This window comes from Lonchura striata, chromosome 12 (genome assembly GCF_050655825.1).
Source record: "Lonchura striata isolate lonStrDom1 chromosome 12, ASM5065582v1, whole genome shotgun sequence".
Classification (NCBI taxonomy): Eukaryota; Metazoa; Chordata; class Aves; order Passeriformes; family Estrildidae; genus Lonchura; species Lonchura striata.
The window spans coordinates 13,680,692-13,706,330 of NC_140714.1; the positions used below are offsets into that span (position 1 = coordinate 13,680,692).

Sequence of the window (25,639 nt, forward strand, 5' to 3'; positions counted from 1 at the left end):
AGAGGCAAATGCAATTGTAACAAACACCATGATAAAATGCAGTAAATGATCAGTAAACTGAAAACACTGCCAGTTAATTAATGATGTCAATGACTGTCCACATCCCACAGGATTTGAAGCTCTGGAGAATTTAAAACAAATCAAGTACAAATTTGAATCGCTTATTTCCAGCTGCAGAGATCATGTTCAACATATCACCTCCTGATAAAAATGTTTCCTTTAAACTTGACCTTTGAGTTTTTAGAAAGTGTTCTAAAATGCAGCACTTGAAGAGACAGCTTTCAGGTTATCAGATTTATTGATTTAAGCTTTGCCATTGAGTGAAGAAAGCCAGGCAATTATTCACTGCATTTGCCTGAAAACTGAATGGAGCTGTTGAAATCCACAACATTTTCTAGGCACACAGAACCCTACCACATGGTCTATTAGGCTCTTGTGAAAGCACATTAAAAAGCCACACTTCTGAATGGTGAGTAACTGGTGCTTTTGAAAACTAAAAATAACTTGCACTCAAAAGAGATGTGAATGATTTCTTAACTGATAATTTATAATCTTATAATTATGCCAGTTCATAGTAAATAAATGCATTTTTTCATAATTCAAATGCCCAAGTTCCAACACAAAAGAATAAATGGGAAGAAACAGAAGATATTATTTCAGATCTATGTGAAAAGACCCCACATTTTGCATAGTGTGCAACTCTACTCAGTTGCTGGAAACCTTCAAGAACATTTGCAACAAAACTAGGAGAGCTTACGTGGTCTGCAAGACCCTGGCAACCAAGAGGTTTATGTATTACATATTTTATATTTGAAATTCCACTGCCATTAAAAAAGAAGCACTTCTATCATTTTCTCAGCCATCATCAGAATGTTTCAAAACAGGAAAATTATGTGGTTGGAAAAAACTTCCAGCTGTTTTTCTCTCCTGCTGCCTGGAGGGGAGAGGTGCCAGCCTGACCTGGGTGCATCTGTGCCCTCGGCGCTCACTCTGCAGGATGCTGGGGTTTATATTCCACGTACAAAGAACCTGATTTTATAGCAACTCTCAATGCAAGAAACCTGAATCACAGGATAGTGAAAAAAACAAAACAAAACCAAAATAAAACCACAACAAAGGCCGTCATTAATACTGCATTCCCTTTCTTTCACTGCAGAGATTTCTGACCTCCAGGCCCTCATCCCTTCCTCACCACTATATTTTTACATATTAAAATTTAGTTTAAGTTTCAATAAATTAAAACAGCAATTACATAGTCTGAATTACAGTTGAAAATTTAAAAAAATTAAATTATTATATTTTGATATCATCTTGAGAAAGCAGCGTGGCACTATTGTTCCAGTTAAGCAAAACGAGTAGCAGAAAAAACCAAGCTTTTGGGCCAGGCTGGTCTTTATACTCCAGACTTGCAAACTACCTTGTTGTACTGCTGTTATGAAGGTGCTCATACAAGCAGTGCCTTAAATTACCATTTCCCTTCTCTGTAAAAATAATGAAGCTGATGAGAAAGTTATTTTGTTTTATTAAAAAAAAAATTCAACCCTTAGGCTTTTTCAATCTTCCCTAATTTTACTTCATTGAGAGATACTGACAATTCTCATAATTTGTAACATAGGCAATAATACATGTGTATCGTTATTTTAAAAAAGAGAAAACAGCTCTAACTTTGCTATAAACAATTGACTTGCTAAAAAAGTGCATGAAATATTAGAGGCATAGTTGGAAATTTCTTCTGATAAATGAATTTCCAATTGCCTAGAAGATGAAGCAGGTACAACTTCTAATTTGCTGCATGATAAAAAAAATACTTGAAATGCTGATTCTGTCAGCTTGCAAAAATCAGCATTTGGTAAGAAATTCTCTAGAGAGACAAGAACATTTATCATTTGAGAAAGCCCACAAAAAATACATTATTTCTTCAGTATCTGTTTTACCAGATCATTTCACATAAGCACCGGGGAAAGACAGACAGTATTTCACTGTCAGAACCCTTAATGCTTTTATGTTTTTCATGGTTTAGGTGTGGGGGGTATTTTTTCTTGGTAAATTATCATCTAGAAATAACAAACCAAAAAAGCTATCTGTACAAAACTCAGATCAGAAGTGTTTAATGCAATCTAAATACTTGGCACTGAAAGAACAACACAAACACACAAAAACCAAGAACAAAAAAAAATAGCAAAGAATCCCCCCAAACAAGCAAAACCAAAGCAAAGTTAAACCACAGCAAAACCCACAGAGTTTGAGTGACCAAGGCAGGAAAAGAAGTCCACTCCTGAATCAAGACTGTTGGCTACAGCACAATTTTTCCCCCATTTCTTTTTATTCTAAAGAGAAACATGCTCTTTGTGCTCCTATTTGTATCTAATTCTATCAAGTCTTATCAAAATCAAGATATTCACCTTTGTGCTGCAAACAAAAATATTTCAAGTTACTTACATGTGTGTACACCATCCTTAGTCTCACTCTTTCAAAAGGGCTCTGGTTGCTTTGTACATCTGCAGAACACTACCCATTTATGATGAAAATTCTTCCCACTCCCTGGGATTTTCAGAGCCAGTAAATACCACTACCATCCTGATTAAAGAAAGGAATTCGACAGGAATCTTGCCATAATACTTTAAAAGTCATCTCTCTGTGTTGCCATTTGGAGCTGTTAGCTGCCTCTGAGGTGCATTTGTAACTCTACTGCACACACTTCACAAATGTTGCTGGTTGAGAGATTTTGTCACAGGCATGTTAAAACTATATGTGCATATATACATTTTATGTTTTATAATGAAAAAGCAGAAACAGCACGCAAATGGCAGATCAAATATCCAATCTATCCATTGTTTCCATGAAAAAATTAAGTGTGTGTTTACTCCACGCCATTTTCAAAAAACCACTTTCAGATGTTCAAGCCTCAACATTGCGAATGTAAAGAGAGATTGCAGAAACATACACTTTTGATTAAATCACCAACTTTTGATTTCAATTAATATCTCTGGCCCAGCAGAAAGGCTGTGCTATGCAGTGCTTGAGCTGTTTAGATTTGCTTCACTCCCTCTGCCATGCAAGCCCTGACTCCCTTCAGAGCCAGTGCTGGACTGAAGGACCACGGGAGTTCATAAACTTATTAGAATTATTTTGATTCTATATTTGAGATATCCCAACAATCAGATGTAATTAATGAGACTGAAAGGCTGCAAAAAGCTTGCAGCTGATCGATTTGCAGCTGTTCAAGTGGTTTCTTTAGTTCCAGAGTCAAAAGTTATGCCTCAGACCTGACCGTATTCTTTACCCCTAAATGCATTAATTTATCACTGAAGTTGACTTTCCTAGCTGAAGTAGCCTTGAATTTTTATGTCAAATTCTTTTAAATTGTAGAGATCAGAAGGCTGATAATAAACTACTCTTCTATGCATAAAGAAATTAATTTTTCTTTCAATAATCTATTCTTCATTGCAATCTAACATTACACCCCTTCATTTTTCTTTACTCCTCTTAATGTATAACAATTTTTATACTTGTTTTTTCTCACACAACAGCACAATTTTTTTGTTTTATGTCATGTATTCAGGTGTTTTAAAAATACCTCTTCCTCTTTGCACTTTATATAGGTTTTGGTTTTACGGGCTTCCTAAATTCTAGAACCCAAAACCTGCCATATACATGGAGCAAACTCAAAATGTCTCATTAGTTGCTGTCTTACCCCATTAACAGTTCTGTTGAAATTGAAAAAGCCTATGCACAGAGCAGGGACTATAACAAAACATGGCTTTGGGCTTTGAATCAAAATAAATATAAATTATTCTTCATCTGGAAAATTTATCACAGCATTTTATAAGACAATATCCATATTCAAATTGATGGGACAAAACCAGTGACAATTCCAACCTTATTTGGCATGAACTCTTGCACTGCTCTACCATATAGCACACATCCCTTCTGCATGTGGGAGATGGTAGAGCAACTCCCAGGAGAAGATTTAAAATTATCCAGCACAGCCTCTGAATGCCTCATTAGAGCTGAGGGGTCACTAACCATGTATGCACTGCTGGAATAAACCCGACTGGAAGCCAAATAAAAACCCTTCTCCAGCATCACATGTGCATGTGAGGGGGAGGCTGAGCTTTTCCACTGAGCAGAAGGGTACTCAGATGGCACAGGCACAGCAGAGATATCAAATACAGATGGTGCACTCCTCCGACAGACTCATCTGTGAATCTCTTATTCCTACAAGATTTTGTATTTCCCCTTATCACACTGACCCCGTGGTGGGGTGTCTTTTTTAGAGAGCCACTGTTATGCTGCTATCTGGTCCTCCTGATCCTAAAATGTATTCATTCAGTGGAGCAACTTTAACAAAAGAAACAACTATGGTTCTTTTATTTTGTTGTTGAACAAAATTTTAGTTTAGAGTTGGTAAAAAATTTTACAGTCACAGAGTTTCAAAGATTTTATAAAATATGTATCTATCAAAATCTCCAGGTAGAAGAGGATATTGGGCTATCCTTAAATCCAGTGATGTGCCCAACATTACACAAGAGCTCAGAACTACAAAGAGAACAAGCTTTCTTGGTTATTCTTCCAATGCCCTGCCCAATAAGCCACAGTCAGCTTTGTTAACTTCCTTTTGATCTGCGTGGCAAGATGAATCACATCAGCACATTTCTCTTCACCTTGACATTAGAGAACTCCTTAGTAATTGAGAGTTTGTGTTACACCACATTACACACTCCTATTAACCTTTCCTGAACCTCTTTGTGTTGATGAAATCCATCAGCAATGCCCAGTGTGATGGCACACTCATTTTCTGCAGAGAAATTCTTGCTCACTTCATCAAACAAATCCTAGGAGCTCTGGATTAGCCCATCGATTTGACTCTCACACACACTGGCATCTGAGGAACTCCTGTTGCCTCAATGTCCAGTTTGGTTACTTCACAAAATACACTTTAAATACAAAATATTGGAATATTTTTTGCATACTACTTTACTGTGATTAGCTACTCAGTGCTGTTCCTGGTGCGTTCTAGGCAAGGATCAGCTGTCCTGGGAAATTTGTCATCATCAGCAGACTTGACAAGGATAGTTACTGCTTTCCTTACAAAATAACTTTACACATTGAAATCACTGCAAGGGCACTATACCCCCAGCATATTTAATCTTTACAAAGATATTTACTTCTGACCTATTTTTACCTCATGGCTATATGTAAATGCCACAAACCAAATCCATTAAAGCATTAAGCTGAATGATCATCAAAACCAAATAACCCAACTCCTGATTTAGCAACATTGCTCTGCCCCATCTGTGAAATGCCACACAAGGTGTCTCCTTGAACTTTCCACAACTAGATATGTTTATGTCTATCTATATATAAACATATATAGCAACTATATAACTGAAAATACCATGTAAAGAGCATTAATTCGAAGGGTCTTCAATACAACCACGGTTAAAACAGCTGAGCTAGGAGGAGGAGATAAAAGCTACTCTACCACATCATAAATACAATTTTCATTTTACAATTTTACTTCTCATCATAAATACAATTTTAGAAAGGCAGTCACATTGCTGATGCATAAATTATAACATCTAATAAATAGAAGGATAAGGAAACACACTCCAGGAGGTTCAAATGCCTGCTCTCTGAGATTAATTCAGCATTTTAACTTTTATCTGAAGTAGCTAATGGAAAAAAAAAATCACGACAAATGGGTGATCCAAATAACTAGTAAGGCAATCTAACTCTGAGCAAACAGAAATTGGAAATACATTCCTATCTTTAACTAAGTTGCTTTGGTCAGTGCTAACCACAGTAACAAATGTTTGGCAAGGTTTGCCTGGCTGCTGCCTGCAGAGCCCATGGCAGAGGCACCTGGGAGTCCTTCACAGGAGGGTCACCTCACCAGCTTTCCTGAATATGAATTTAATCATAACTGAAAATAGCTGAAAAATCAATTATTGTCTTGCAAATTCTTTCAGACATCTGAAACATCTCCACAGGCCAGCGAGGATGTTTCAAGAGCTAGTTAACAAAGGCTATTAAAAGCTGCTTTGGAAATATATTTCACAGAAGCTGTCTATACAATTACCCACACCTTTGCTTCTATTTTAGAAAAGAACATAAAGCCCTCATTTAAACTTAAAAAGAACATTCTGGAACTGCCCTGGAGTCTCCTTTTTCTATAAGACTGTTCTGGATACTCTTGAAAACTCACTATTTCAAGTGATATAGTGAGTATATCAAGTCAGTATTTCACATTAACTGCTTTACATAAGGAACAAAACACCTATCAGTATAAATTTGCAGAATTAAACACATTCAGAGGCTGTGTTCATCCAGGGCAAAGCCTTTACTATATTTTCAGGTGAAAGTAAGTAGTTTAAAAGCATGAACAATTAATCTGTACCTCACAAAACACTGAAGCAATCTGAGAATGCAATCCTTTCACCCCGGGCATTTATTCTAAGCCACAAGATTCAGAAGTAGGTAACCTGACAATTCACTGCCATCACTAATTCTCAGCAGGGATGAGATACTACAACATTTTCTTTTGTACACAAAGCTGCTTTAGTTTTCTCCAAAAGCCTCTATGGTCTCTGGAAACAAGAACAGCCAAAGAGACAACTTAATTTGTGCAGTAAGGTCACAGGATACAACCACAAATTAATTTTTTTTTCAATCAGACATTCTGGTAATTTTCTTTTTTCTCTTTACACTCCTCTTATCACTGAATATCTCTTTCTGTCCTTAATCTTCCCCCTTGATCTATGCCTGCCTTACACCAAGCTCTTCTACCAGGTTTTGCAATTTCTATAGACTTTTTTAGACACCACTTATTTACCATCTAAGAAAAATTACACAATTGGCTTCTCAGCCTTCATAGTTGCCCCTAAAACAGCAATAAAATAAAATGAGCAGCCAAGAAAACTTGAAATAAAATGGAATGTAAGCAGAAGAAAAAAAAAAAAAGAAAAAAAAAAGAGAAAAAAAAAAGAAGTGTGTTCCAAGACAAACCTATGCTTAGTAATATCCATGCCTTTTGAGAAGGTCCAAAAGCACTGCTTTTAAGAATCTCTAATGGCTTTTGTTCCTCAGAAAAAGAAACACAATCTTCTCAGGACACAAATTATGTTTTGCAATGTTCTCTACCATGAACATTTGTCTGCTTGGATACCTCTAAACCATTGTGTGGTACCTTCAACATTAACTCTTAAATGAGCTTTATATTTCATTGTTTGTCACTCTGAAGGACGTGGCATTGATCCCTGCTGCTCTGGCTCATCATTGCACTTTTCTGTACTCACCTGATAAAAGTATTTCTATTGATTTAGTGCTTCAGAGAAGTGTCAGAACACTACAGATCAAAGGGGAATTTTAATAACAAGAAAAAGCTTAACATCTGAATACCTGAATTTGGGTACCTAAATTTAGGCTCTCAATTCTTCAGCTCATGACTGAACATTAAAAATTACTATGTTTTCAAAAATCTGTACTCTCCTCAGTTACATCAAAGCCAGCAACATCAGTCTATTCTCAGCATCTGTGAAAGTCAGACCACCTGCATGTGGTCTGGGTGCAGATGCCTTGAAAAGAAGTCAGTAAGTTGCCCATTAAAAAAGAAAAAAATATTTGGGAACCTAACTATAGCATTTGGCACAGCCTGGAAGTGTGAAAACATATCTGTGGTTTTGCCACACAAGCTAATGCTTTTCTCTTCCATATGTGATTCCCAGTCACTTATAAAACTTCAAAGACAGAGTAGAGGATGCCCAGCCTTTCTGTATCCTTCTAGAGAGCAGTATATCCATCATGATTTCCTTCAAACCTTCACAAAACAAGCTGGTGAACAGACAAGGACAAACAAAGGGTTAAAGTTCAACTGCCAAACCACCCTTAATCCAATATTTAATAACTGCCTTTGAAAGGCTGTAATATGATATAAACTAATGCCCTGTACAGCAGAACTTGTGCAGATCCTTTTCTCTCTGGACCATTTAGCTGTGAGAGTCTTAGATTGGCATCTGGCATGCTGGCTGTCAATATGTTTTTCCCTCACAGCGTTTTTTCTCTCTCACACTTTTAAAAATGACACTTGAAACCTCATTAAGGAAAAGTCCTGTGCTTCAAAATTCCAGCCAGAGTTCTGTTTGTAGCTCTTTCTTTGGTTTGTTTTTTGATTTTTCTTGGGGTTTTATTGTGGGTTCTTTTTTTTTTTTTTTTTGGGGGGGGGTGGTGGATGGGGGGTTGTTTGCTTGTTTTGGGGTTTGTTTTGTTTTTGGCTGTTTTGGGTTTTTATGGAAATGGGATGAATACTTTTTACAGTAGTAACCTTTACACCATATCATACCCACATGTAGGTATTCCCAAACATCACTGCAAAGAGTAAATAAACCCTGAGCAATTTCAAATGTTGCAGAGAGGACTGAAGTACAGCAACCCCAATCTCTGCCTTTATTTCCTCCAAAAGGGAAAACTCAAGCTGGTTTTATTAATTGTACATAGCTGCCTAATGATATCACCTACATCAAAACCTATCATCCAAAATGAACCAGATTCAGACCCTCTACTCAGAAATTTGTGTAGTCTCTCTCACCTGTATTACAAACCTATCCTTTTTTCCTCTCTCAAAAATCCCACAAAAGTAAACAACAAAATAAGTTGGCTACCAAGCTGGAGAAGATTTTTTTTTTTTGTGTAACCACAAGTCAGTACTTGATCAGATTGGAAGAATTTCAACAAACCATCAGCTCAGTTCCGTTTTTGAAAATGTAAAAGAAATTTGCCCAAATTAAATGTGAAGCAAACATATTTCAAGTTAAAACTCAGGGCACAGTCTTTTTTCTACTACGTAGAGAGTTTTCTGTGTTCAGTTAGCAGTAAAATACCTACACAACACAAACATGGGATGCTGTTCACATCACAAGTCACAGCTGAAATGGCCACAATATACAGAGCACCCCACAGAATTTCACAAAGCTTCAGCCCAAACACAGTAACACCACATCAGAAAGCTTCAGGTGCCTGCCCATGCAGATTAACATCACTTCAGAAGGCTGCAGGGGTCTTCCCTTGTTCTTGAGCCCAGCCTTTTATCCCCTCATGTTCCTGCAGTGCCCCTGTGTGCCCTCTGTTCCCTTTGGTGGTTGCTCAGAGCACCTGGGCACTCCCTGGCTCATTGCTGCCAGTGCTGCTCACCTGCTGCTCACAGCTGTGACACTGGGGATGAGCCCAGCCCACTCCCAATCACCACAAACCGTGCACCTGCAGATGCTTATTCAGCTTTTTCTGATTCTCAAAAAGAACAGAAACAGTGTTTTGTAATTTAGGAATTCATTACATTACCAACAGAGGTCATCTCACAAAAAAATATGTATTGCCTTTAGTAGCACCACAACAGATCATCACCCAAGTATATAGAAATAAACCATCTAACTCCAGAGTCTGTAATAGACTGCACAAACAAATACATTTATCAGAAAAAGTCAAGAGCTTTGGCACTAGAAAGGACCAAACAACAGCTTTGTTTTGCTTGGTCAATAAACCACTATTAATGATAATGTATCTATGAATTAAAGATGCATCAATCTGCATAGCAGAGAATAGAAGCCATGAATAACAGCCAAATCAATACTATGAAGTTGTAAAGAATACAGTGTGCTCTCCTTCAGGCTAATGGTAATTAATTTACTTTCCCTCCCTTCACACATGATAGGAAGCGAGCAAAAGAACATGGAACTCACATAAAAAATTTTTAATTATAAAATGAACACATATTGTTATCTCTTTACTGTATCTTTTCTGTTCATACATTTAGAGCACTTAAAAATATTAATTTATTTGCACATAGAAAAAACAGCTTGTGTTTTTGGGAGCATATGCACATACCAGCTTATATTTTCAAGTACTGCAATTTGAAAATTTGTTTCTTAAATAAAAGATCTTGCTCTGGTTAGGTTATTTGTTAGTATAAATGACCAATGCCTAAAGTTACATCTCTGCAGCACAAATACTCTCCCATCAATGTACCTCTAGAAATGTTCTAAGTCTTGTGTGGTTCAATATCCTATAATGGAAAGCCTTATCACTGAAAACTACATTTGCTTATGCTACAGCTTAGGGGTTTTTATTCAACTCCACTGTTAATTAAATAATGCCTTTCTTTGCAATTGCAAAAAAAAGACAAGGTTTAAGTGATCAGCATCTAATAGAGGAAGCCCCTTCTTAGGAAAAAAATATTTGGAGGTCCTGTTAATCCGATGGACTGTCTGTGGACCAGCAAGCTTCTAGGAGAGGAAACAAGATAAAGTTACTCATTCTCTGGTTTTAAAGAAAGTGTTGTTTCTAAAGAACAGAACTTAAATATTCATTGTGTTAAAGTCTTTCTAAGTACTGATTTTGTATATAGTAAACCTTAGGCTGCGGTGATTAACAGTGCATTTTCACAGACATGGAAATTAAAGTTTCCATTTTAAAAATATATCATTTGTAACAATGTTCAGCAAACTGCCATAAGCAGACTGCAACTATTTCATTCTTAATAAAAATACACAATTTCACTGAACCTCAGAACATCAAACAAAGGCACCACAATCACAGGTCATTGCAAGACAACCTATTGATAAATTCCTCAGTGAGCACCACAATGAAATGACCTTGGTGAACTGCATTCGGGCCTCTGAGCAGCAGAGTAATTAACATATACTGAAGTTAAAATCACAAGTGGTGCTATTAAAGCAGGCAGAACAAGTCAGCATATAAAGATAACTCTCTGTGAATTAGGGTCTCAGTGGTCATTTCACATCCTTCCCTGGTTCTGCAAAACTGCTGCCCCCAAACACAGAAAAGCTGAGTTCTGAGTCTGAGCTGACCTTGGGCTTTTCACTGTGCAAAACACTCCAAGTGGGGCCACATCTCCATCTTGTGAGCTTGCTGAAAGTTCTGCTGTGAAACAACATCATGCAAATAACCAAGGGAAAGGTACTCTCAGTTTCCAACATCAAATTCTGTCATGTTAACCTACTGAAAATTACCATTATTTAGACCTTCTTTAAACTCTACCCTGCACTATAAACACCCTTGAATTTACTTTCTCTTTTTTCACAACATTATTTGTCCCTTATTATTACAAACATACAAAGAATAGTGTACACTGATAAAATATAATTGTGGCAAGTGGACGTTGTGTTTGCATTTGGAGGCATGGCAGAGCCTGTGCTGCCTGCACAGCACTGCCAGAGGCACACATCTGTTTGTGCAGTTCTAGTTCAGTAGTTTAAGGAATGAAGTATCACCTCATTACAGAACTGCCATGTATGAGTGAATTTGTGGAGCTTGCCCTCCTCACAGTCAGACAGTTCTAATCTCCTTGCAAACCACAGTGGCAGCACAGAGATGGAGTGTTAAGCTTATCAGGCCTCATCTGTACCATCACCTACTTAGTTAAACCCAGGCCATCCATTTCTCTGTCATTTCTTTGTTCCTGAGGTGCCTGAATGCATAATAGCCACTGGCAAAAGATGCAAGATATCTTTAAAGACTTCAATAGAGCACCACCTACAATTTTTTTTTTTAAACACAGACTGAAAACAATTCACGGGGCCATTTTAATCATGGGTTGCACCACATGCATTTCTTCTTGCTCTAGAGTTCTAACTTGTACAATCACCACATAACCTGTTATACAGAGTTATTAATTTATTTTATATTTACTTTCAATGTTTGCATAGAAATTCCTGACTCTGAAAAAGCTTGCATTCCTACCACAGTATCCCAGCTGAAGGGTTCTGATAACTGAAAATCCTACACGACTTGATATTCAACCACCCTTTTTGGACATCAAGTCTCCTGTCAGCAGGCAGACTCTGGGAGGGGACGAGGGGCATAAAAAGTGACTGCATCCTAAGCCTTGGGGGCTTCTTTTGAACTTGCCTTTGGAGTTTATGCTTTCACCTTGTGGGGGGCTTTTAGAATCCCACGCGTTTTGCCCTGGCCCAGCCTTTTTCCTCTCCTGCCCTCGCTGGCTCTTGCTCACCCTTGTGCCTGTCCTGCCTCCTGTGTCCCTGACCATCATCCTGCCTGCTTCTCTCTGTCCCTGCCTGGGCCACCCTGTCCCAGCTCCTGGCCCTGCTGCTCTGTCCCCCTGAGCGTGGCCAGCCCCACCACGGGACACGGACATCACTCTGAGCTCCGCTTCTCCCTCTGGCTCCTCTCCCTTCCTCTCCCCCAGGCCTTTTCCATTTTCCTTCCTTCTTTCCTGGCTCTTCTAGCCCCCTTTCATTTGGGAAACTCCTTTTCCATCTCTTTCATTACCAAAGAACAGTTCTCACATACAATGCTTGCCTCGTTTGGCTTAATTTCATTCCCGACCATCCATTTTTAAAATCACTTTTTGCAGTTTCCCACTGCAGTGTCCCAGCAGAACGTAACAGATAGCTACCCCCAAACTCTCCTAAAGGGCATTTGAACAGGGAAATGGTAATTTCACAGCAACAGCACAAAGATACCTGCAAAACTGCACTAACACTTAGCTTGTGTGAGTTCCTGAGCTTTATTCATGATTTAATGGTGCCATCGTACATCTCTAGATGTTTCTAGAATACCCAAATCAAATGGATGCTAAATGATGCCTGAGCTGATAAGGGAACATTTTCTAGCCTTCAAAACAAACAAAAAACTGCACTGTTCATAATTTGCTTTGGCTCATTCTTCAATGGTTTTCTGCTCCAACTGGTGATGAAAAGTCAAACCACAAGAACACTGCCAATCAGGGCACCCATGTAAGTCCAAAAAATGAAATTATACATTTATAGGGAATAGTGAAAGAGAGCATTTAGTGCAATAAATTAGAATATTTTGCAACAGTTTACATTAAAGAATTTTTCTTTGATTTCTGTCAATTTTACAGCTTTTCTGCCAATACTGCGTTTGAAAAAAAAAAAAAAAAAAAAACAAGAAATAAGCATGCAAATATTCTAATCACAGCCCTGGTCCTTTTATATTCTTGGTTCAAATGAAGAGTGTTTGGTGATTGCTTTAAATGAGATTTGTGGTTGGCAGAAACTTCTTCCCGAAACAACAAATAGAAAAATCACATGAACCCAACTTGCTTAACTATCTAAAAATCAGAGTTTAGGGGCCTCAGGGTCTGAGATAGGATAAATTAATAAAAGGGTCATTAGAAGTCCGGACAAAACAATATTTCTTAATAAAACAGTAGAGTAGAAATTGAAGAAAATTCAGAATATATACAGGATATGCTAAGAGTATCTGATCTCTTGTACTCAGTACTAGAAATGAAAACATTCTTCAGCAAAGTAACCTTTTATCATACTGCCATGCTTTCCAGTAAAAACTTAACTATCAATTACCAGATTTAGAACTCTTTGATGACCCTGATAGCTGAGAAAATCTCTCTATGCATTAGGATCTCATGGCACAACAGACAGAGGATGTTCAAATTGCCACCATGTAGTTTTGAAGAGTGAATCACTTCACCCTAAACAGTTTCTCTCACATTTAGTGGTTACAGAAATCACCCATCCTCTATCCCTTTTGATGAACCATTGACATCTCACTCAGAATACCAGCATTAGATTATTTTCTTCTCTCCATCTGGTTCTGCTGGCCCAGTGGACAGGATTTCTTCTGGAAAAGAAAAGCCACATGGACAGAATGAGGTGAGTTTCTGTGAGGCCCTTCTAAAAGTCTCTGGTTCCTGTGGGATGACAAGAGGAGATGTGCCAAAGCACAAAGCAGCACAGCTGACAGAAGATAATGCCCCAGTGCAACTGCTCTTGGACATTTCACTGTTATTGCTTCTGTAATCCTCATCCCTTTGTCCCATTAATTAGCATGCATTGGCTATAATCCTGCCCAGAAAAACTCTTTGTTCCTAGATAATAATTCCACTAACAAGCAGAAATATTTCACAAATTCTATAACAACAAATGGGCAAAGGTCATAATCAGCTGGTCATCCCTGGCTTTCCTTGGAATTCTTCCATAATCCAAATTCTATATAGTATCAGTTAACATCATATGAAAGGATCAATAGGTTTAGAAAATATATATAATTCCATGACTATTAGAGCCTAACTTTTGTATATTTTCCATAATAATGTAATGGTTCCCTTCTGGTGTAAGAAGGTAAAGGTGAGTTTAAAGGGTATATATGTGGACCAGAAGAAAGGATAAAATGTCCTGTTTTGCACAGTACACTGAGTCAGAACAAAGCATTGCTAAATGACAATTGGGAAGACAACACAAATCTCCTGAGCACTGCAGCTGTCTTCCCTGCACTGCAGCAGCCTTCTGATGGAATTATTTTAACTTTTCTGTTTCTTAATTTCTGCATTCATAAAACAAATTACATTTGTGTTTCAGGAATATTTTGATGCCAAAATTGCTATCATTCTTCAATATCCTTGTATAGATAAGATATATAAACATTTAAAATACATTATTCGTTTGTTCAGTACAATATTTACAAGATCTTCTGAATTAGTTTAAGAGGACCGGGTATTATCATACAGCACAGAGCAAACTAAATAAGAATAAATAATATCCAAAAGTATCATTACATTTATTTCTACCCCAGCTGGCTTCTTAACAAACCAGATTATTGAAGCTGCCTCTGAAAATTGAGTTCCCATGAAAATATTTTGGCAAATAAAATGCTTGCTTGTTTCATAAAGCAGCACACACATTATATATACAATACTTCAGACATCCTTAGTGTTCCATTTCTTTCCCAGTAATTTATAGCATCCATGATTACACTCCTAATTATTTGTTGTTCTTCCAGTTACTGGTCCTGACTTGTCACCTTTCTTCAGGGCTGAACTGTAAAACAATTCCCATATTATTCCAGACAGAGACAAGTTGCATTAGAAGAAATAATTTTGTTCTATGATAAAATGTCTTCTAGACAGGCAGCATGTACTCATATTAATTTTTTTTTCCTTTGAATACTATACTTTTAATTTTTTAAAGCGAGAGCCCACAGTACAATTCAAGTCTGATGTCAATTCTCTCTCTACAGCAGCTTTAATTTTTAGAATGTTGAACTGCCACACTATTAATAATTCCTTCAGAATTCAGCTTCCATTTTATAAATATATATTGAGAAAGAGAAGTATAACAACCATGCTTTGTAGTTCAAATATTACTGAGATAGAAACAATCTGTCTAGTTTCCAGAAACAGTTACAGTAAATAATAAAATTATCCATAGTATTAGGTTGCAGAGGAAAGAAAAACTCAAAGAGCATAAAAAGTTAAGCTTAAACATGTTTTCAAATATCAGTTATTTTACCAAAAAATACACCTTAATAATAGTCAGACTATACAGAAGCAGTTTTTTAAGTCCCTTGTTACTTGAGAATAACTACAGAAAATTTAATTCAAAGGGATTTTGGTTTTGCAGTAAAATTAGCATAAGTGAAATTTTGGGTTAAAATCAAAGCTACGTTCTTAGAATGTCCTGGTGGTTGAGATATTATCCTTGGATTTGAAAGAACTGGGATCAAGTCCCAGCTTTGCCACAGAGTTTTGCATAACCTTGAATTAGTCACTTAATTACTTGGTGCTTCTTTTCTCAAGGTATTAAACACAGATAATATTTCCATGGTCAGCTTCACCTTGTTTTCTGACAAATCAGGAAGAAAACAAAAATCTGTGAAAGACCCCAACAGTTTGCTACCAAGAACAATTTGTTTCAGGACTAAGTTTCTGTTCTGAAGCCTTGGCATCAGTCTCAGTTTGCATTGAGGGATCCCAAACACCAAAAATCCTAGGAAATACAGTAAAAAAAGAATCAATAATAATAAAATTCCAGAAATAATATTTGTGTTATCTGTACTGTATCTGCATATGAGGCAAAGGCTCACAACATTGATTGTTAAAATAACACTAGCAAACTTCAAACCTAATATAAAAACAGAAGTATTTGGACTTTTCCATACATTACTATAGTTTCAGCACATACACTCTGTGTGTATGCAATGGAAAGAATACAGAATTCTGATTAAAACTTGAATCTGATGAAATAAAATGTACTTTTCATAATTCATATTCAAGAGAGACATATACAGCCTAAGAAACAACACTCGATGTAGCAAGAGCAGCCAGTACCTGATTCTGAAGAACTGATACATTGAAACAAACATAAGAAAATCTTCATTTTCTTCCACTAAATGTTTATGTACATAATCTGTTATTCAATTTGTAAAAAGAGATCCACTTTTTAGCCTATGATAAATATATATCATAAAGCATCGCAAGTACTTTATATCACTTAAAAATAAAAAACAATGATTCTTTGTATAAATCCCCTACTTTTATTTTTCCCAAAGAACCCTTAAGAGATGAACTGCATAGAAAAATATTTTCCAACCATTTATTTAAAAGCTGCGCAACTCCACAAGAAATCAACTGCAGTTAGAACCACAGCACTTATATTTTCTTTAAATTCCATAAAAGCATACATCTTGAGCCAAGACATGGCCAGTCTATGACAAGGTCACAGATTTTAAGCCTGGCTGATGAGCAGCTTTGCACACTTTAACAAGACAGCAATAAAACCACTCTAAGTATGGCTGGGATGTCAGTTTGCAGTAGTTTGAAAATGAAAGCTGTTATTGCTCCTCTCCTGAAGCTTGCAAGAAAGAGGGAACACGCTGGGAGCACAAAAGATGACCTGATAGAAAAATGTGGGGACACACTGCACTGTTCACATGTTGAACAAGAAAAGAAAATCTCATTAATTTGGAATTAAGGGCCTCAAACAGAAATTAATTCTTCCTCTGAGTTCCAGTGATGGAGCACCAGAAACCACACCCAAGCTTCACATTTGAAATTTATGCCATGCTCAGAACCTCTCAGTGGAATTATGGATCTCTAATTCACCATTGTCACTATTTATTCTATACATTATGGTTCCCTGAATTTCTTTTTCACAAAGCATGCAGTGACATACTCATTAACCCTGGACCATTATGTACTGCATAAATCATCATTTCTTTTGTTCTAAAGCTGAGTGTGTAATCCACCCCAATGGAGAAACAACAAAATATAACTGCATAAGCAATTTTCTTGGATGCGAGGTTTCACTAGTCCAAAAATAATACAGCGAGTTCCACACAAACTCTCTGCTTTTCCTTTAATTTCCCATTCAAAAGTTGTAATAAACAAACAAAAAGGGGACAAGATATTCACATTATCTACCAAATCAAGCCACAATATTAACAGATCAAACATTTTATTAACCACAGCAAAAACCTCTGTGAAAATGAGGTACCAAAGTAAAATAAATGTTACTAAAATAGCTTGAAAGAAAGCGTGACTTGACTAACCTGTTTCATAATGCTAATGTGGGGGGAGAGGGGAAGGGATCTGAAAAAAAGGCATTTAATTAGCCCACAAAAGCCTTCAGGTAGGAGTGGATGAATCTTTTTTTAGGGTCTTTTTCCCCCATAAATCTGAGGTGAATTGCTTAATGCATAGTATGCAAGTGTTCTAAATCACTTTAAACTAAAAGAAATTTGCATACAGTACGTGATCCATTCCTGCAAACCCTCCTTCACCTACTTGATCAAACTGCCAGCAGTTTGTGCAAACAGTAATCACAGGAGGAGCAGTTGCCATAAAAAGATTTTACACTTTAAAGCCTATGTAGGAAGCATGAAATAAAAAGTCCACAATAGCTAAAGTAGTATGAAATATAACAACCTGTAATTCAAGCAGCAGCAAGAATCAGACTTATATACAATCTAAATGCAATATAATGTAAAGAGTAGAACGTTACTGCAACCAAATAAAGGCTGTGGGTGATCTGCATGAACCCCCAAACTGCAGAGGTACTGCAGTAAACAGTATTTCATAGAACTTCACTGAGGGCTAACAAGAAAGTTTAATATCATTTCTGTTTGCTAAACCTTTAAAATTTAATTGACCCCCTCTGAAGTTTTTACTTACTGCAGTTTATGAAAAAGGTGAGAGGTTTCAAAACATGGTTTTCCTATAAAATCCTATAACCAGAGGACAGTAATTTGACTTAACTGCTTTCATCAATTTCAATTAATCTAAAAATAAGAATCCTTCACTGAACTATGTATTTCAGATTTGTGTTCTATTTAATAAAAAAAAAAAATCAGTTTTCTTTCCTTTTAAGAATTCACCCAACAATTATAAATTTAGTGAAAATCATGCTCTTTTTTAGGACCTGATACTGAATTTCCAATTGCTGAAGAGGCTGCAGTCCTCTCACTTGCAATTTTGTTTGAGAGCTACAAGTCTAAAAGTGTACCCATCTTCTCCTTGAAAAACCACTGAAAATACAGAATCTTTAAATTCTAGCTTGAAATGTCAGTCATCTGTATACAGAAATTCATCTGTATTTACTCTATGGAGTATTGATCCAGATCCAGAGTGACTATACTTTACCATGACAATTTGGTTACCTGCTCCATAAATCTGCCACTGAAACTTTCTTGTTGGAAACAAATCCACACACAGGCACGATGGCTGCTTTTCAACCCACAACAACCAGATTCATTTCCACATACATTTTTTTATATATTTCCACATCCTTCCAGTGTAAATTGTCCATTTCATGCACTAAATCTTTATGCTCTCCCATAAAAAAGGAGAAATGGTGAAGTCTCAGTTTTGAACTATTTTTAAAACTACAGATACATAGTGCAATATATATGTATGTGTATATATATATGCATACAAGTGAACTTGTTTCACTATTATTTTCAGGCCTGACACTAAGTCTGGTAAAGAATCAGAGCTTTTCAACTTAGAGCAGAACACTAGATTATATGCATTACCTTCAGCTATCCACATAGATAACAACCAGATTGAGGAATGTTCAATGGCAAACTGAATCAGGAGGATAAACATGAAACCACATCAAACCTCAATGTACTTCTGTGGCACGGAGCATTGTCATCCTGTGCAGGCTGCTGAGGGGGCTCCATTCACCCTGTGGCTGTTCCACCTGCATGGCTCCATCCCACAGCCAAGGCAAGTTCTGGCAGCACTCTGAGGTTTGCTGGGGAGCTCTCGTGGTGCCAAACCAGCTCAGACAGCTCTGGCCCTGCCGTCCTGGTGCTTGGAGCAAAGCAGGAGCTCTCAGCCCCAGCTCAGCCCGTGGCCAGCAGAGCTCAGCCCGTGGCCAGCAGAGCTCAGCCCGTGGCCAGCAGAGCTCAGCCCGTGGCCAGCAGAGCTCAGCCCGTGGCCAGCAGAGCTCAGCCCAGCTGCTCACAGCTGGCCCAGCATCTCCCTCTTGCACTGTGCTCCACCTGCTCCTGTGCCAGGACAATCCAGGAGCTCCGAGCCAGGAAATCCAGCTGGGAATTTCCTAGGCCAGGGCTGAGGGTGTGCCCCGATGGGTGCTGCCTGCCAGGGCTCAGACCCAGAGCAGGATAACTCCAGCACTGCCACCAGGGCCACCATCCCAGAGGCAGAGCCCAGGGACAAAGCCCTGCAGCAGAAGAGGGAGGAGCACTGGTTCCCACTGTGCACAGACCAAATGCCAGCAGAACCTCCAGCCTCCATCAGAGTTTACAGCCCCCCGTGCCCAATGGCTTTCAACAAGCACTCCAGATTTTCAAAATTAACTCGCTTCAGCTTTACTCCCCAAATGCATGGAGTAAGGGGGGAAGCAATTCCTACTTATAGACTAAGCTTTAGGTAGACAATTGGCAGCTGACAGGGAGTATTTTGTGACCGTGCCAGATGAATAACCAGTACCTGTGAGAGACAGATTTAGGACCATCGAGTCAAGTGAATGAAGGCAGATTTTTTTATCCATTTTTCTCACAAGTTTTAATCATACAATGCATTAAATGTGCCTACATTTATATTATCCAGGATTAAAGTATAAATAGGGAAAGAAAGGAGAATTTCTGAAAACTAGCATACATATGCAGGCATACAAGTTTTTTAGAAAAAGTGATTTCCAGTTCTGAGACAAACTTAATCCTCAAATCTGCTAATCCGATCAAAGCATTTATATACTGAGCACTTGCTACTTCAAATATATCTGTTGGGAATGGAGACAAAATTCTGGTTTAAAGGCAGCCTTTGGTTCAGTTTCAATAACACACTCAGGTTTCATAACTGTGCCAGATCCAGGGCGTCAATAGCCACAACTTCCCTCTGTCCAAGTATTTTCCACTCAGAAGTATTCAGCTGTTTTTTCTTTATAGCTGCTTCCTTCCTTTATTTTTTTAAAGCAACCTGCTCCAAGTAGGCAGTTTTTTATGCAAGAAGGGTGAATTTCCACTGCGCAACAAAGTGCAAAATAGACTTCAGCTGTAGCATAACAATGCAAAGGGAAAAAAACCACCAAGGTACACCTGGCAGAGATCTTGTAGAGAGAATCATTATTTCTTTAAATGATCAACAAGATTTGGGCAGTAGACAAGTAAAAAACCTCTCAGAATTTCAGGTTCATGTAATATTTTCATTTTTATAATGTTAAGTAGATAAGTACATAGCCTTCACTAAAGAACAGATATAAAAAATCAGCAAATAAAAAGAACAAATGACTAGTTAAGCCTACAAAATGTTGGGTGATTTATCATGCAAATGTTTGCATAAATATTTTCCTGACAGTAGTTACATTAACACTAGCTACAAATGATAGCAGAGTTTTTACATAGCAAACACCATCAAATAAATTGAAGTTTTAAGCTTTGATACTTTTAAATTCTTTTTCTCTTTTAAAAATCAGCATGAGGGTAAATACATTTGCCTGCTAAGGCTCAGAAAATAGCAAGTTCTGTTTTTTTTTTCCCATCTATCTAAATTTGGTTTGATTTTAATTTTTGAAGAAGAAATAACCAGTTTTTGTTAAAACTGTTTAGGCATAAACAAATACAATATTTTGTTTTTAAAAGAGTACTGAAAAGATCCTGGGCTCATCAACTGCTCCATACACACACCTGCACGAAACCTTAAACAAAGTGAAACCTGAGGGAGCAAACTTGCTGTGGAACACTGTTCAACTACAACAGCCACCAAAAGTCAGCATCTCAGAGAATTTCAAGAAAACTAATTTCTGCCATTCAGAAATAGAAAGCATTACTTGAAATTCAAGCAGGAGGATTATATTCTCTGCCCAGAAAGCTTCTGGCTCGGGTGAAGCTGTCCAGACTGAAGATAAGCAGCTGTTATCTGCATCTGTGGGGCAAAGCAAAACACCTCGGGATGCCTGGTCCTACCAACCGTGCCCTGCCCAACTCCCTCCTTTCATCTCTAAAAGCAAACCATGTGCTCTGATTGTCTTTTCCTTCTTTGTATCACTGAGTATTCTATCCTACAAGAAACTAAACTTGTAAACATCTATCAAGCAAGCAAGCTTTTGAATTTATTCCTATTGCAATTTAATAAAACAAGCTGAAAAATCAATACTTGTAGAAACAATCTCAAAACTTTAAGTGACTGAGGGTGTATTATATTTGATACCCTAGATAAAATAAAACTCCAGTGATCACAGATCACACACACCATAATAGCAATAAAGCAGACAGAATTGTGGTAATTAAGGAGACAGATCAATAAAATAGCTGTTATATTTTGGAAAGTCAGCAAGTAGCAGTTCTTTGAGTTTCTGACCTAGAGAACTGCCTGATACATTTCTTTTGCTCTGGCATGATATGTCTTCAGCAAAGAGCTTTGTTGTGTGCTTAGCCTAGGGATGAATTAAAGAGATATGCTAGATTTCAGTGAGTTCATTGCAAAAAACAATTTCAAAGAATAAGTCAAAACTCAACAAAAAAATAATGAGTTTTTAAAAAAAGAAAGTTTGGTGTTTAGGGGGAAGATATATTTTATTTTTCTTTTTAATTCATGGAAGAACTACCATAGTTGATTAATTTGTGTGCAAACTCCTGTGCATTGTTTTTGATAGATATATAAATTTTAATTTTATAACAAAATAAAAAACTAAATTGAAATTCAAAAGTTTTATCTCTAGATGTATTTGAAAGCTTAAGTTCCCTGCTGACTGCAGCAATACAGATACGTGAGAAAAAGAGAACACAAAGCTAAATCTCCCTGACAGGTTTTTTGTATTTGCTATAGTTGAGCCACAACTGGCCCTGGGCTTTCTTCATTTGTGTTTGATTCATGCCTGCATCCCGGAAATGCAATTTGAAATTCAGATGATGGCATAAACTTCAACTGGTTCAGGCAGAAAAGAACCAAACCTCCAAACAAGTTAAAAAAAAAAAAAAATCCACAAAACACAATTACCACAGGACAAATCTTGAGCCAAATGTTTCATTAAAGATTGTTTTCTGTTGCTTTATACAACTCAATATATTTATTTATTTCTACATAGGAAAGTAGATTTAAACAAACCACTTTTTCCACTTCTAAATAATGCTTGAACCTTTGGTCTTGCTGATAGACACTACTAACACCTAAATGTACAAGGTGAGACCAGAGTGATTCAGTGAGGCACAGGATTTGTGATGTTTGCTGACAGATAACACTGCCATTATCAGGGCCTAAGAATTTTGGCAATCAGGACACTGGACAAGCACTGTTCCTGCTCAGCACTAAAGCTGAGGCCAGGCTGGGCAGGGCTTGGGGCAGCCTGGGCTAGTGGGAGGTGTCCCTGCCCATGGCAGGAAGGTGTTTAAGGATCCTTCCATCCCAAACCATCCTGTGATTTTTCGCATGTCACACGTGTGACAAATGGGACATGGGGAAGAGGTGGTATCAGTGTGATAAATGCTTTCAGAGTACAATTCAAGCTCTTCAACAGTTTTTTTCAGGAAGGAACCAAATGTTTTCCTGTTAAGTAATATTGTTGAAAAATAAGCAATCTGTGTATCTGCTTAGGGTATGCTAAAAACCTGTTGGTAGTGTTCCAGCACTGGAAGATTCCCTGGGAAGAACATAAGAAAGCAGGTGTAACACAAACAGAATGAGCAAGTCCCTTCAGAAGTATAACCCTCTCAGCAACATCACAAAAATCCCATCACAGCCATCTAGATAAGTAGTATTTAAAAAGATTGACAGTCTCCTGTGCTGGTGAGAATAGTGGCTTTAGGATAGGACTCTTTTTCAAGAAATTACAGGAGCTTTTACATTTATGAAAATAAATCTATATTTATGAAAATAAAATATCTAATTAAGAAATTATACTTAAATTATTTTTACTTTTAATTCAATAGCCAACTACTTATAGCCTGCAATGCAGATTTTTTTATCCAGCTACACAATACCACCCAACCCCATGAAGAAGAAAGTAAAGAAAAAAAAACTAGCCTCTACCCTAAAATCTCCATCTTGTTTTATATATATTACTATCTTCAAAAACCTTAAGCTCTAAGTTTTCCACCATATAATATTACACACTTCTATTCAAACTACATACCCACAATCCCAGTTCTATCATTCAATTTTAGAAACCTTCTCCACAACCTCAGGTCAAATGTAGTTCTCTCTTAAGAGTCAGTACCTATAAACACAAACAATCCAAAATTCTCAGTTACCAGTTTCCAACAGGGGACTCTGTGCTGGGCTCTTCACTCCTGCAAGGAGGTTATTCTCAGCTGTTCACTACAGAAATATTAGCATCATCCTCAAACATTTAAGTCTGACACTATTAGACAGAATGGTAGATTGAGAATGTCTATTGAGTTGCACAGATATTTCTGTTTTCCATATTCAAACCAGCATGCTCATAGCCAGCTATGAATTTACTTTGTTAGAATTTACACAGATGCAGAGAAATTACACATGCATGGGTGCACACACACCATGCCAGTTGGCAATGAAGTTGCCTTTCATTTGAGAGAGAAAAGCTTATACAAAAGAGAAGAAAATGGCGAAGTGGAATAGGATAAAGTTAAAAACCTTTGAGTTCAAGTATTTTAATATAATGAATATACTCTTAAGAAACCTAAAGCTCAAAATTAACATACCCAAATTAGAAACACACAAGTGTAAGGGCAACACAATTTTGGGAACTGTACTAATAACTGTCACTTGATTATTACAATTAATTAATTACTTTGCATTTATTAATAAGCTATTTGTCCAACCAACCATGAATGGACCATAGTGGTGTGGCACAGTACATCTATATTTAGGTTTCTAAATATTTTCTCTGCCTGCAAGTAGTCTCTTCTGCCAAGGCAATTTGAAGATAACATTTTCAGTATAAATATTCATTAAAAAACATACCAGTAATGATGCAACATTTCAGATGAAAAAGAAAAACCAGAAAAACAGCTTTTGAAACATTATCTTGTTCTGCTGTATTTTCATGTACAAGGATTTTGAAGTTCCTTGCCTCAGTGATACTCCTGTATTTTAAAGCCTTTCAATAGCTTGGCTGATAAAGCCTATTTTTCTCTTACCAAGACATGCTGTTCCATTCTGAAAAACTTGACAGAATATGAACTTTACCAGAGCCCTTGAGTCAAAAATTCCTTTGATTTTACTTAAAAAGGGTAAAAGAACTGATCTTGCAGGGAAAAGACAAAGACCAAGAAAGCCACACCTAACATGGCACCAAAGCTGTACTGTTCCCAAGCTACACACGGCAACAAATTACTCTCTCAAAAGAAGAATGCAGGTCTTACATGAAGTGGAACAATTAATTTCACGCTTGTCAGCCCAGTCTCAATAGTGTGTTGATTTGAATCCGATATTTGTGGCGCACTACGGCATGCGGCGGCCAGCGCTGCTGCCTCCTGAGCAGACACATTGCAATGATGACTATCATTGTAAAACAATCCATCAATAAGAGTAATTACAGTATTGATCAAAATGGCTCCTTGTTTCGTATCAGAATCAATTCTCAGGAGTTGCCAGAAACAGAAATATCTAATGGACTATTCCATCACTGCAGCAACTGAAACAGCTAATATTCTGGAAAGCTCTTAATAATTACTCATTGACTCTAAATTTCTGCTTCAGTGGTTAACTATAGCCTGCTTACTGTTGCTTGAAAGTCAGTCTTAGTGGCTGAAATAAGATTCCAATGCAAATTTATAAAGTGCTAACATCTGCAAAAAAACTCAAAACCACCTTATATAATTTCACTGTGTTCTGTTAATCACAGAATCTAATTATTTTTCTTATTACATTGTTTCTGGGTGAGAAACTGCATTCTGGATGCCAACAGCTTGTTTTACAGTGGCTGCTCTTACAGTACTCTACAATAGGCAGGGTGGAATTCATTATGGCTCAGATTGTAAACAATTGAAGGCATAATACCATTAATGGCATATTTTTGTGTAAATGTCACTGAATTACAGATGGTCTTTTGAGATAGCATCAGCTCTTAATGTTGTACAATAAACCCTAGAAGATAGAAAATCATAGAATAGTTTAGGTTGGAAAATACCTTAAATGCCATCAAGTCCAGTCATTAACCCAGTACTGTCCAAGCCCCCACCAACCCACATCCCTCAGTGCCACATTTACACATCTTTTAAATACTTCCAGGAAAAGCAGCTGAACTTTTCCCTGGGCAGCCTTCTCCCAGGGAGCTTTGCAGCTCTTTTACTGAAGAAGTTTTTCCTAATAGCCATCTAAACCTCCCATGCCACACTTGAAGCCACTTTCTCTCATGCTGTCTCTTGTTACATGAGAAAAGATAGAACAATCCCCACC

At 37.3% G+C, this 25,639-nt stretch overlaps 1 protein-coding gene across 3 annotated transcripts in view; it reads right to left on the minus strand.

Moving 5' to 3' along the window:
• The window catches only part of CACNA2D3 (calcium voltage-gated channel auxiliary subunit alpha2delta 3), a 419,754-nt gene that overhangs the window by 309,644 nt on the left and 84,471 nt on the right, over window positions 1-25,639 (minus strand). The window contains exon 1 of one of the 3 annotated variants that reach the window (XM_085590608.1): window positions 2,440-2,519. The exons of the other annotated variants lie outside the window; for them this stretch is intronic. Coding sequence (XP_085446734.1) covers window positions 2,440-2,454 — 15 coding nt within the window. The 5' untranslated portion in view covers window positions 2,455-2,519. Of the gene's footprint in view, window positions 1-2,439; window positions 2,520-25,639 lie in introns of those variants that run through there. 3 annotated transcript variants of the gene reach the window in all.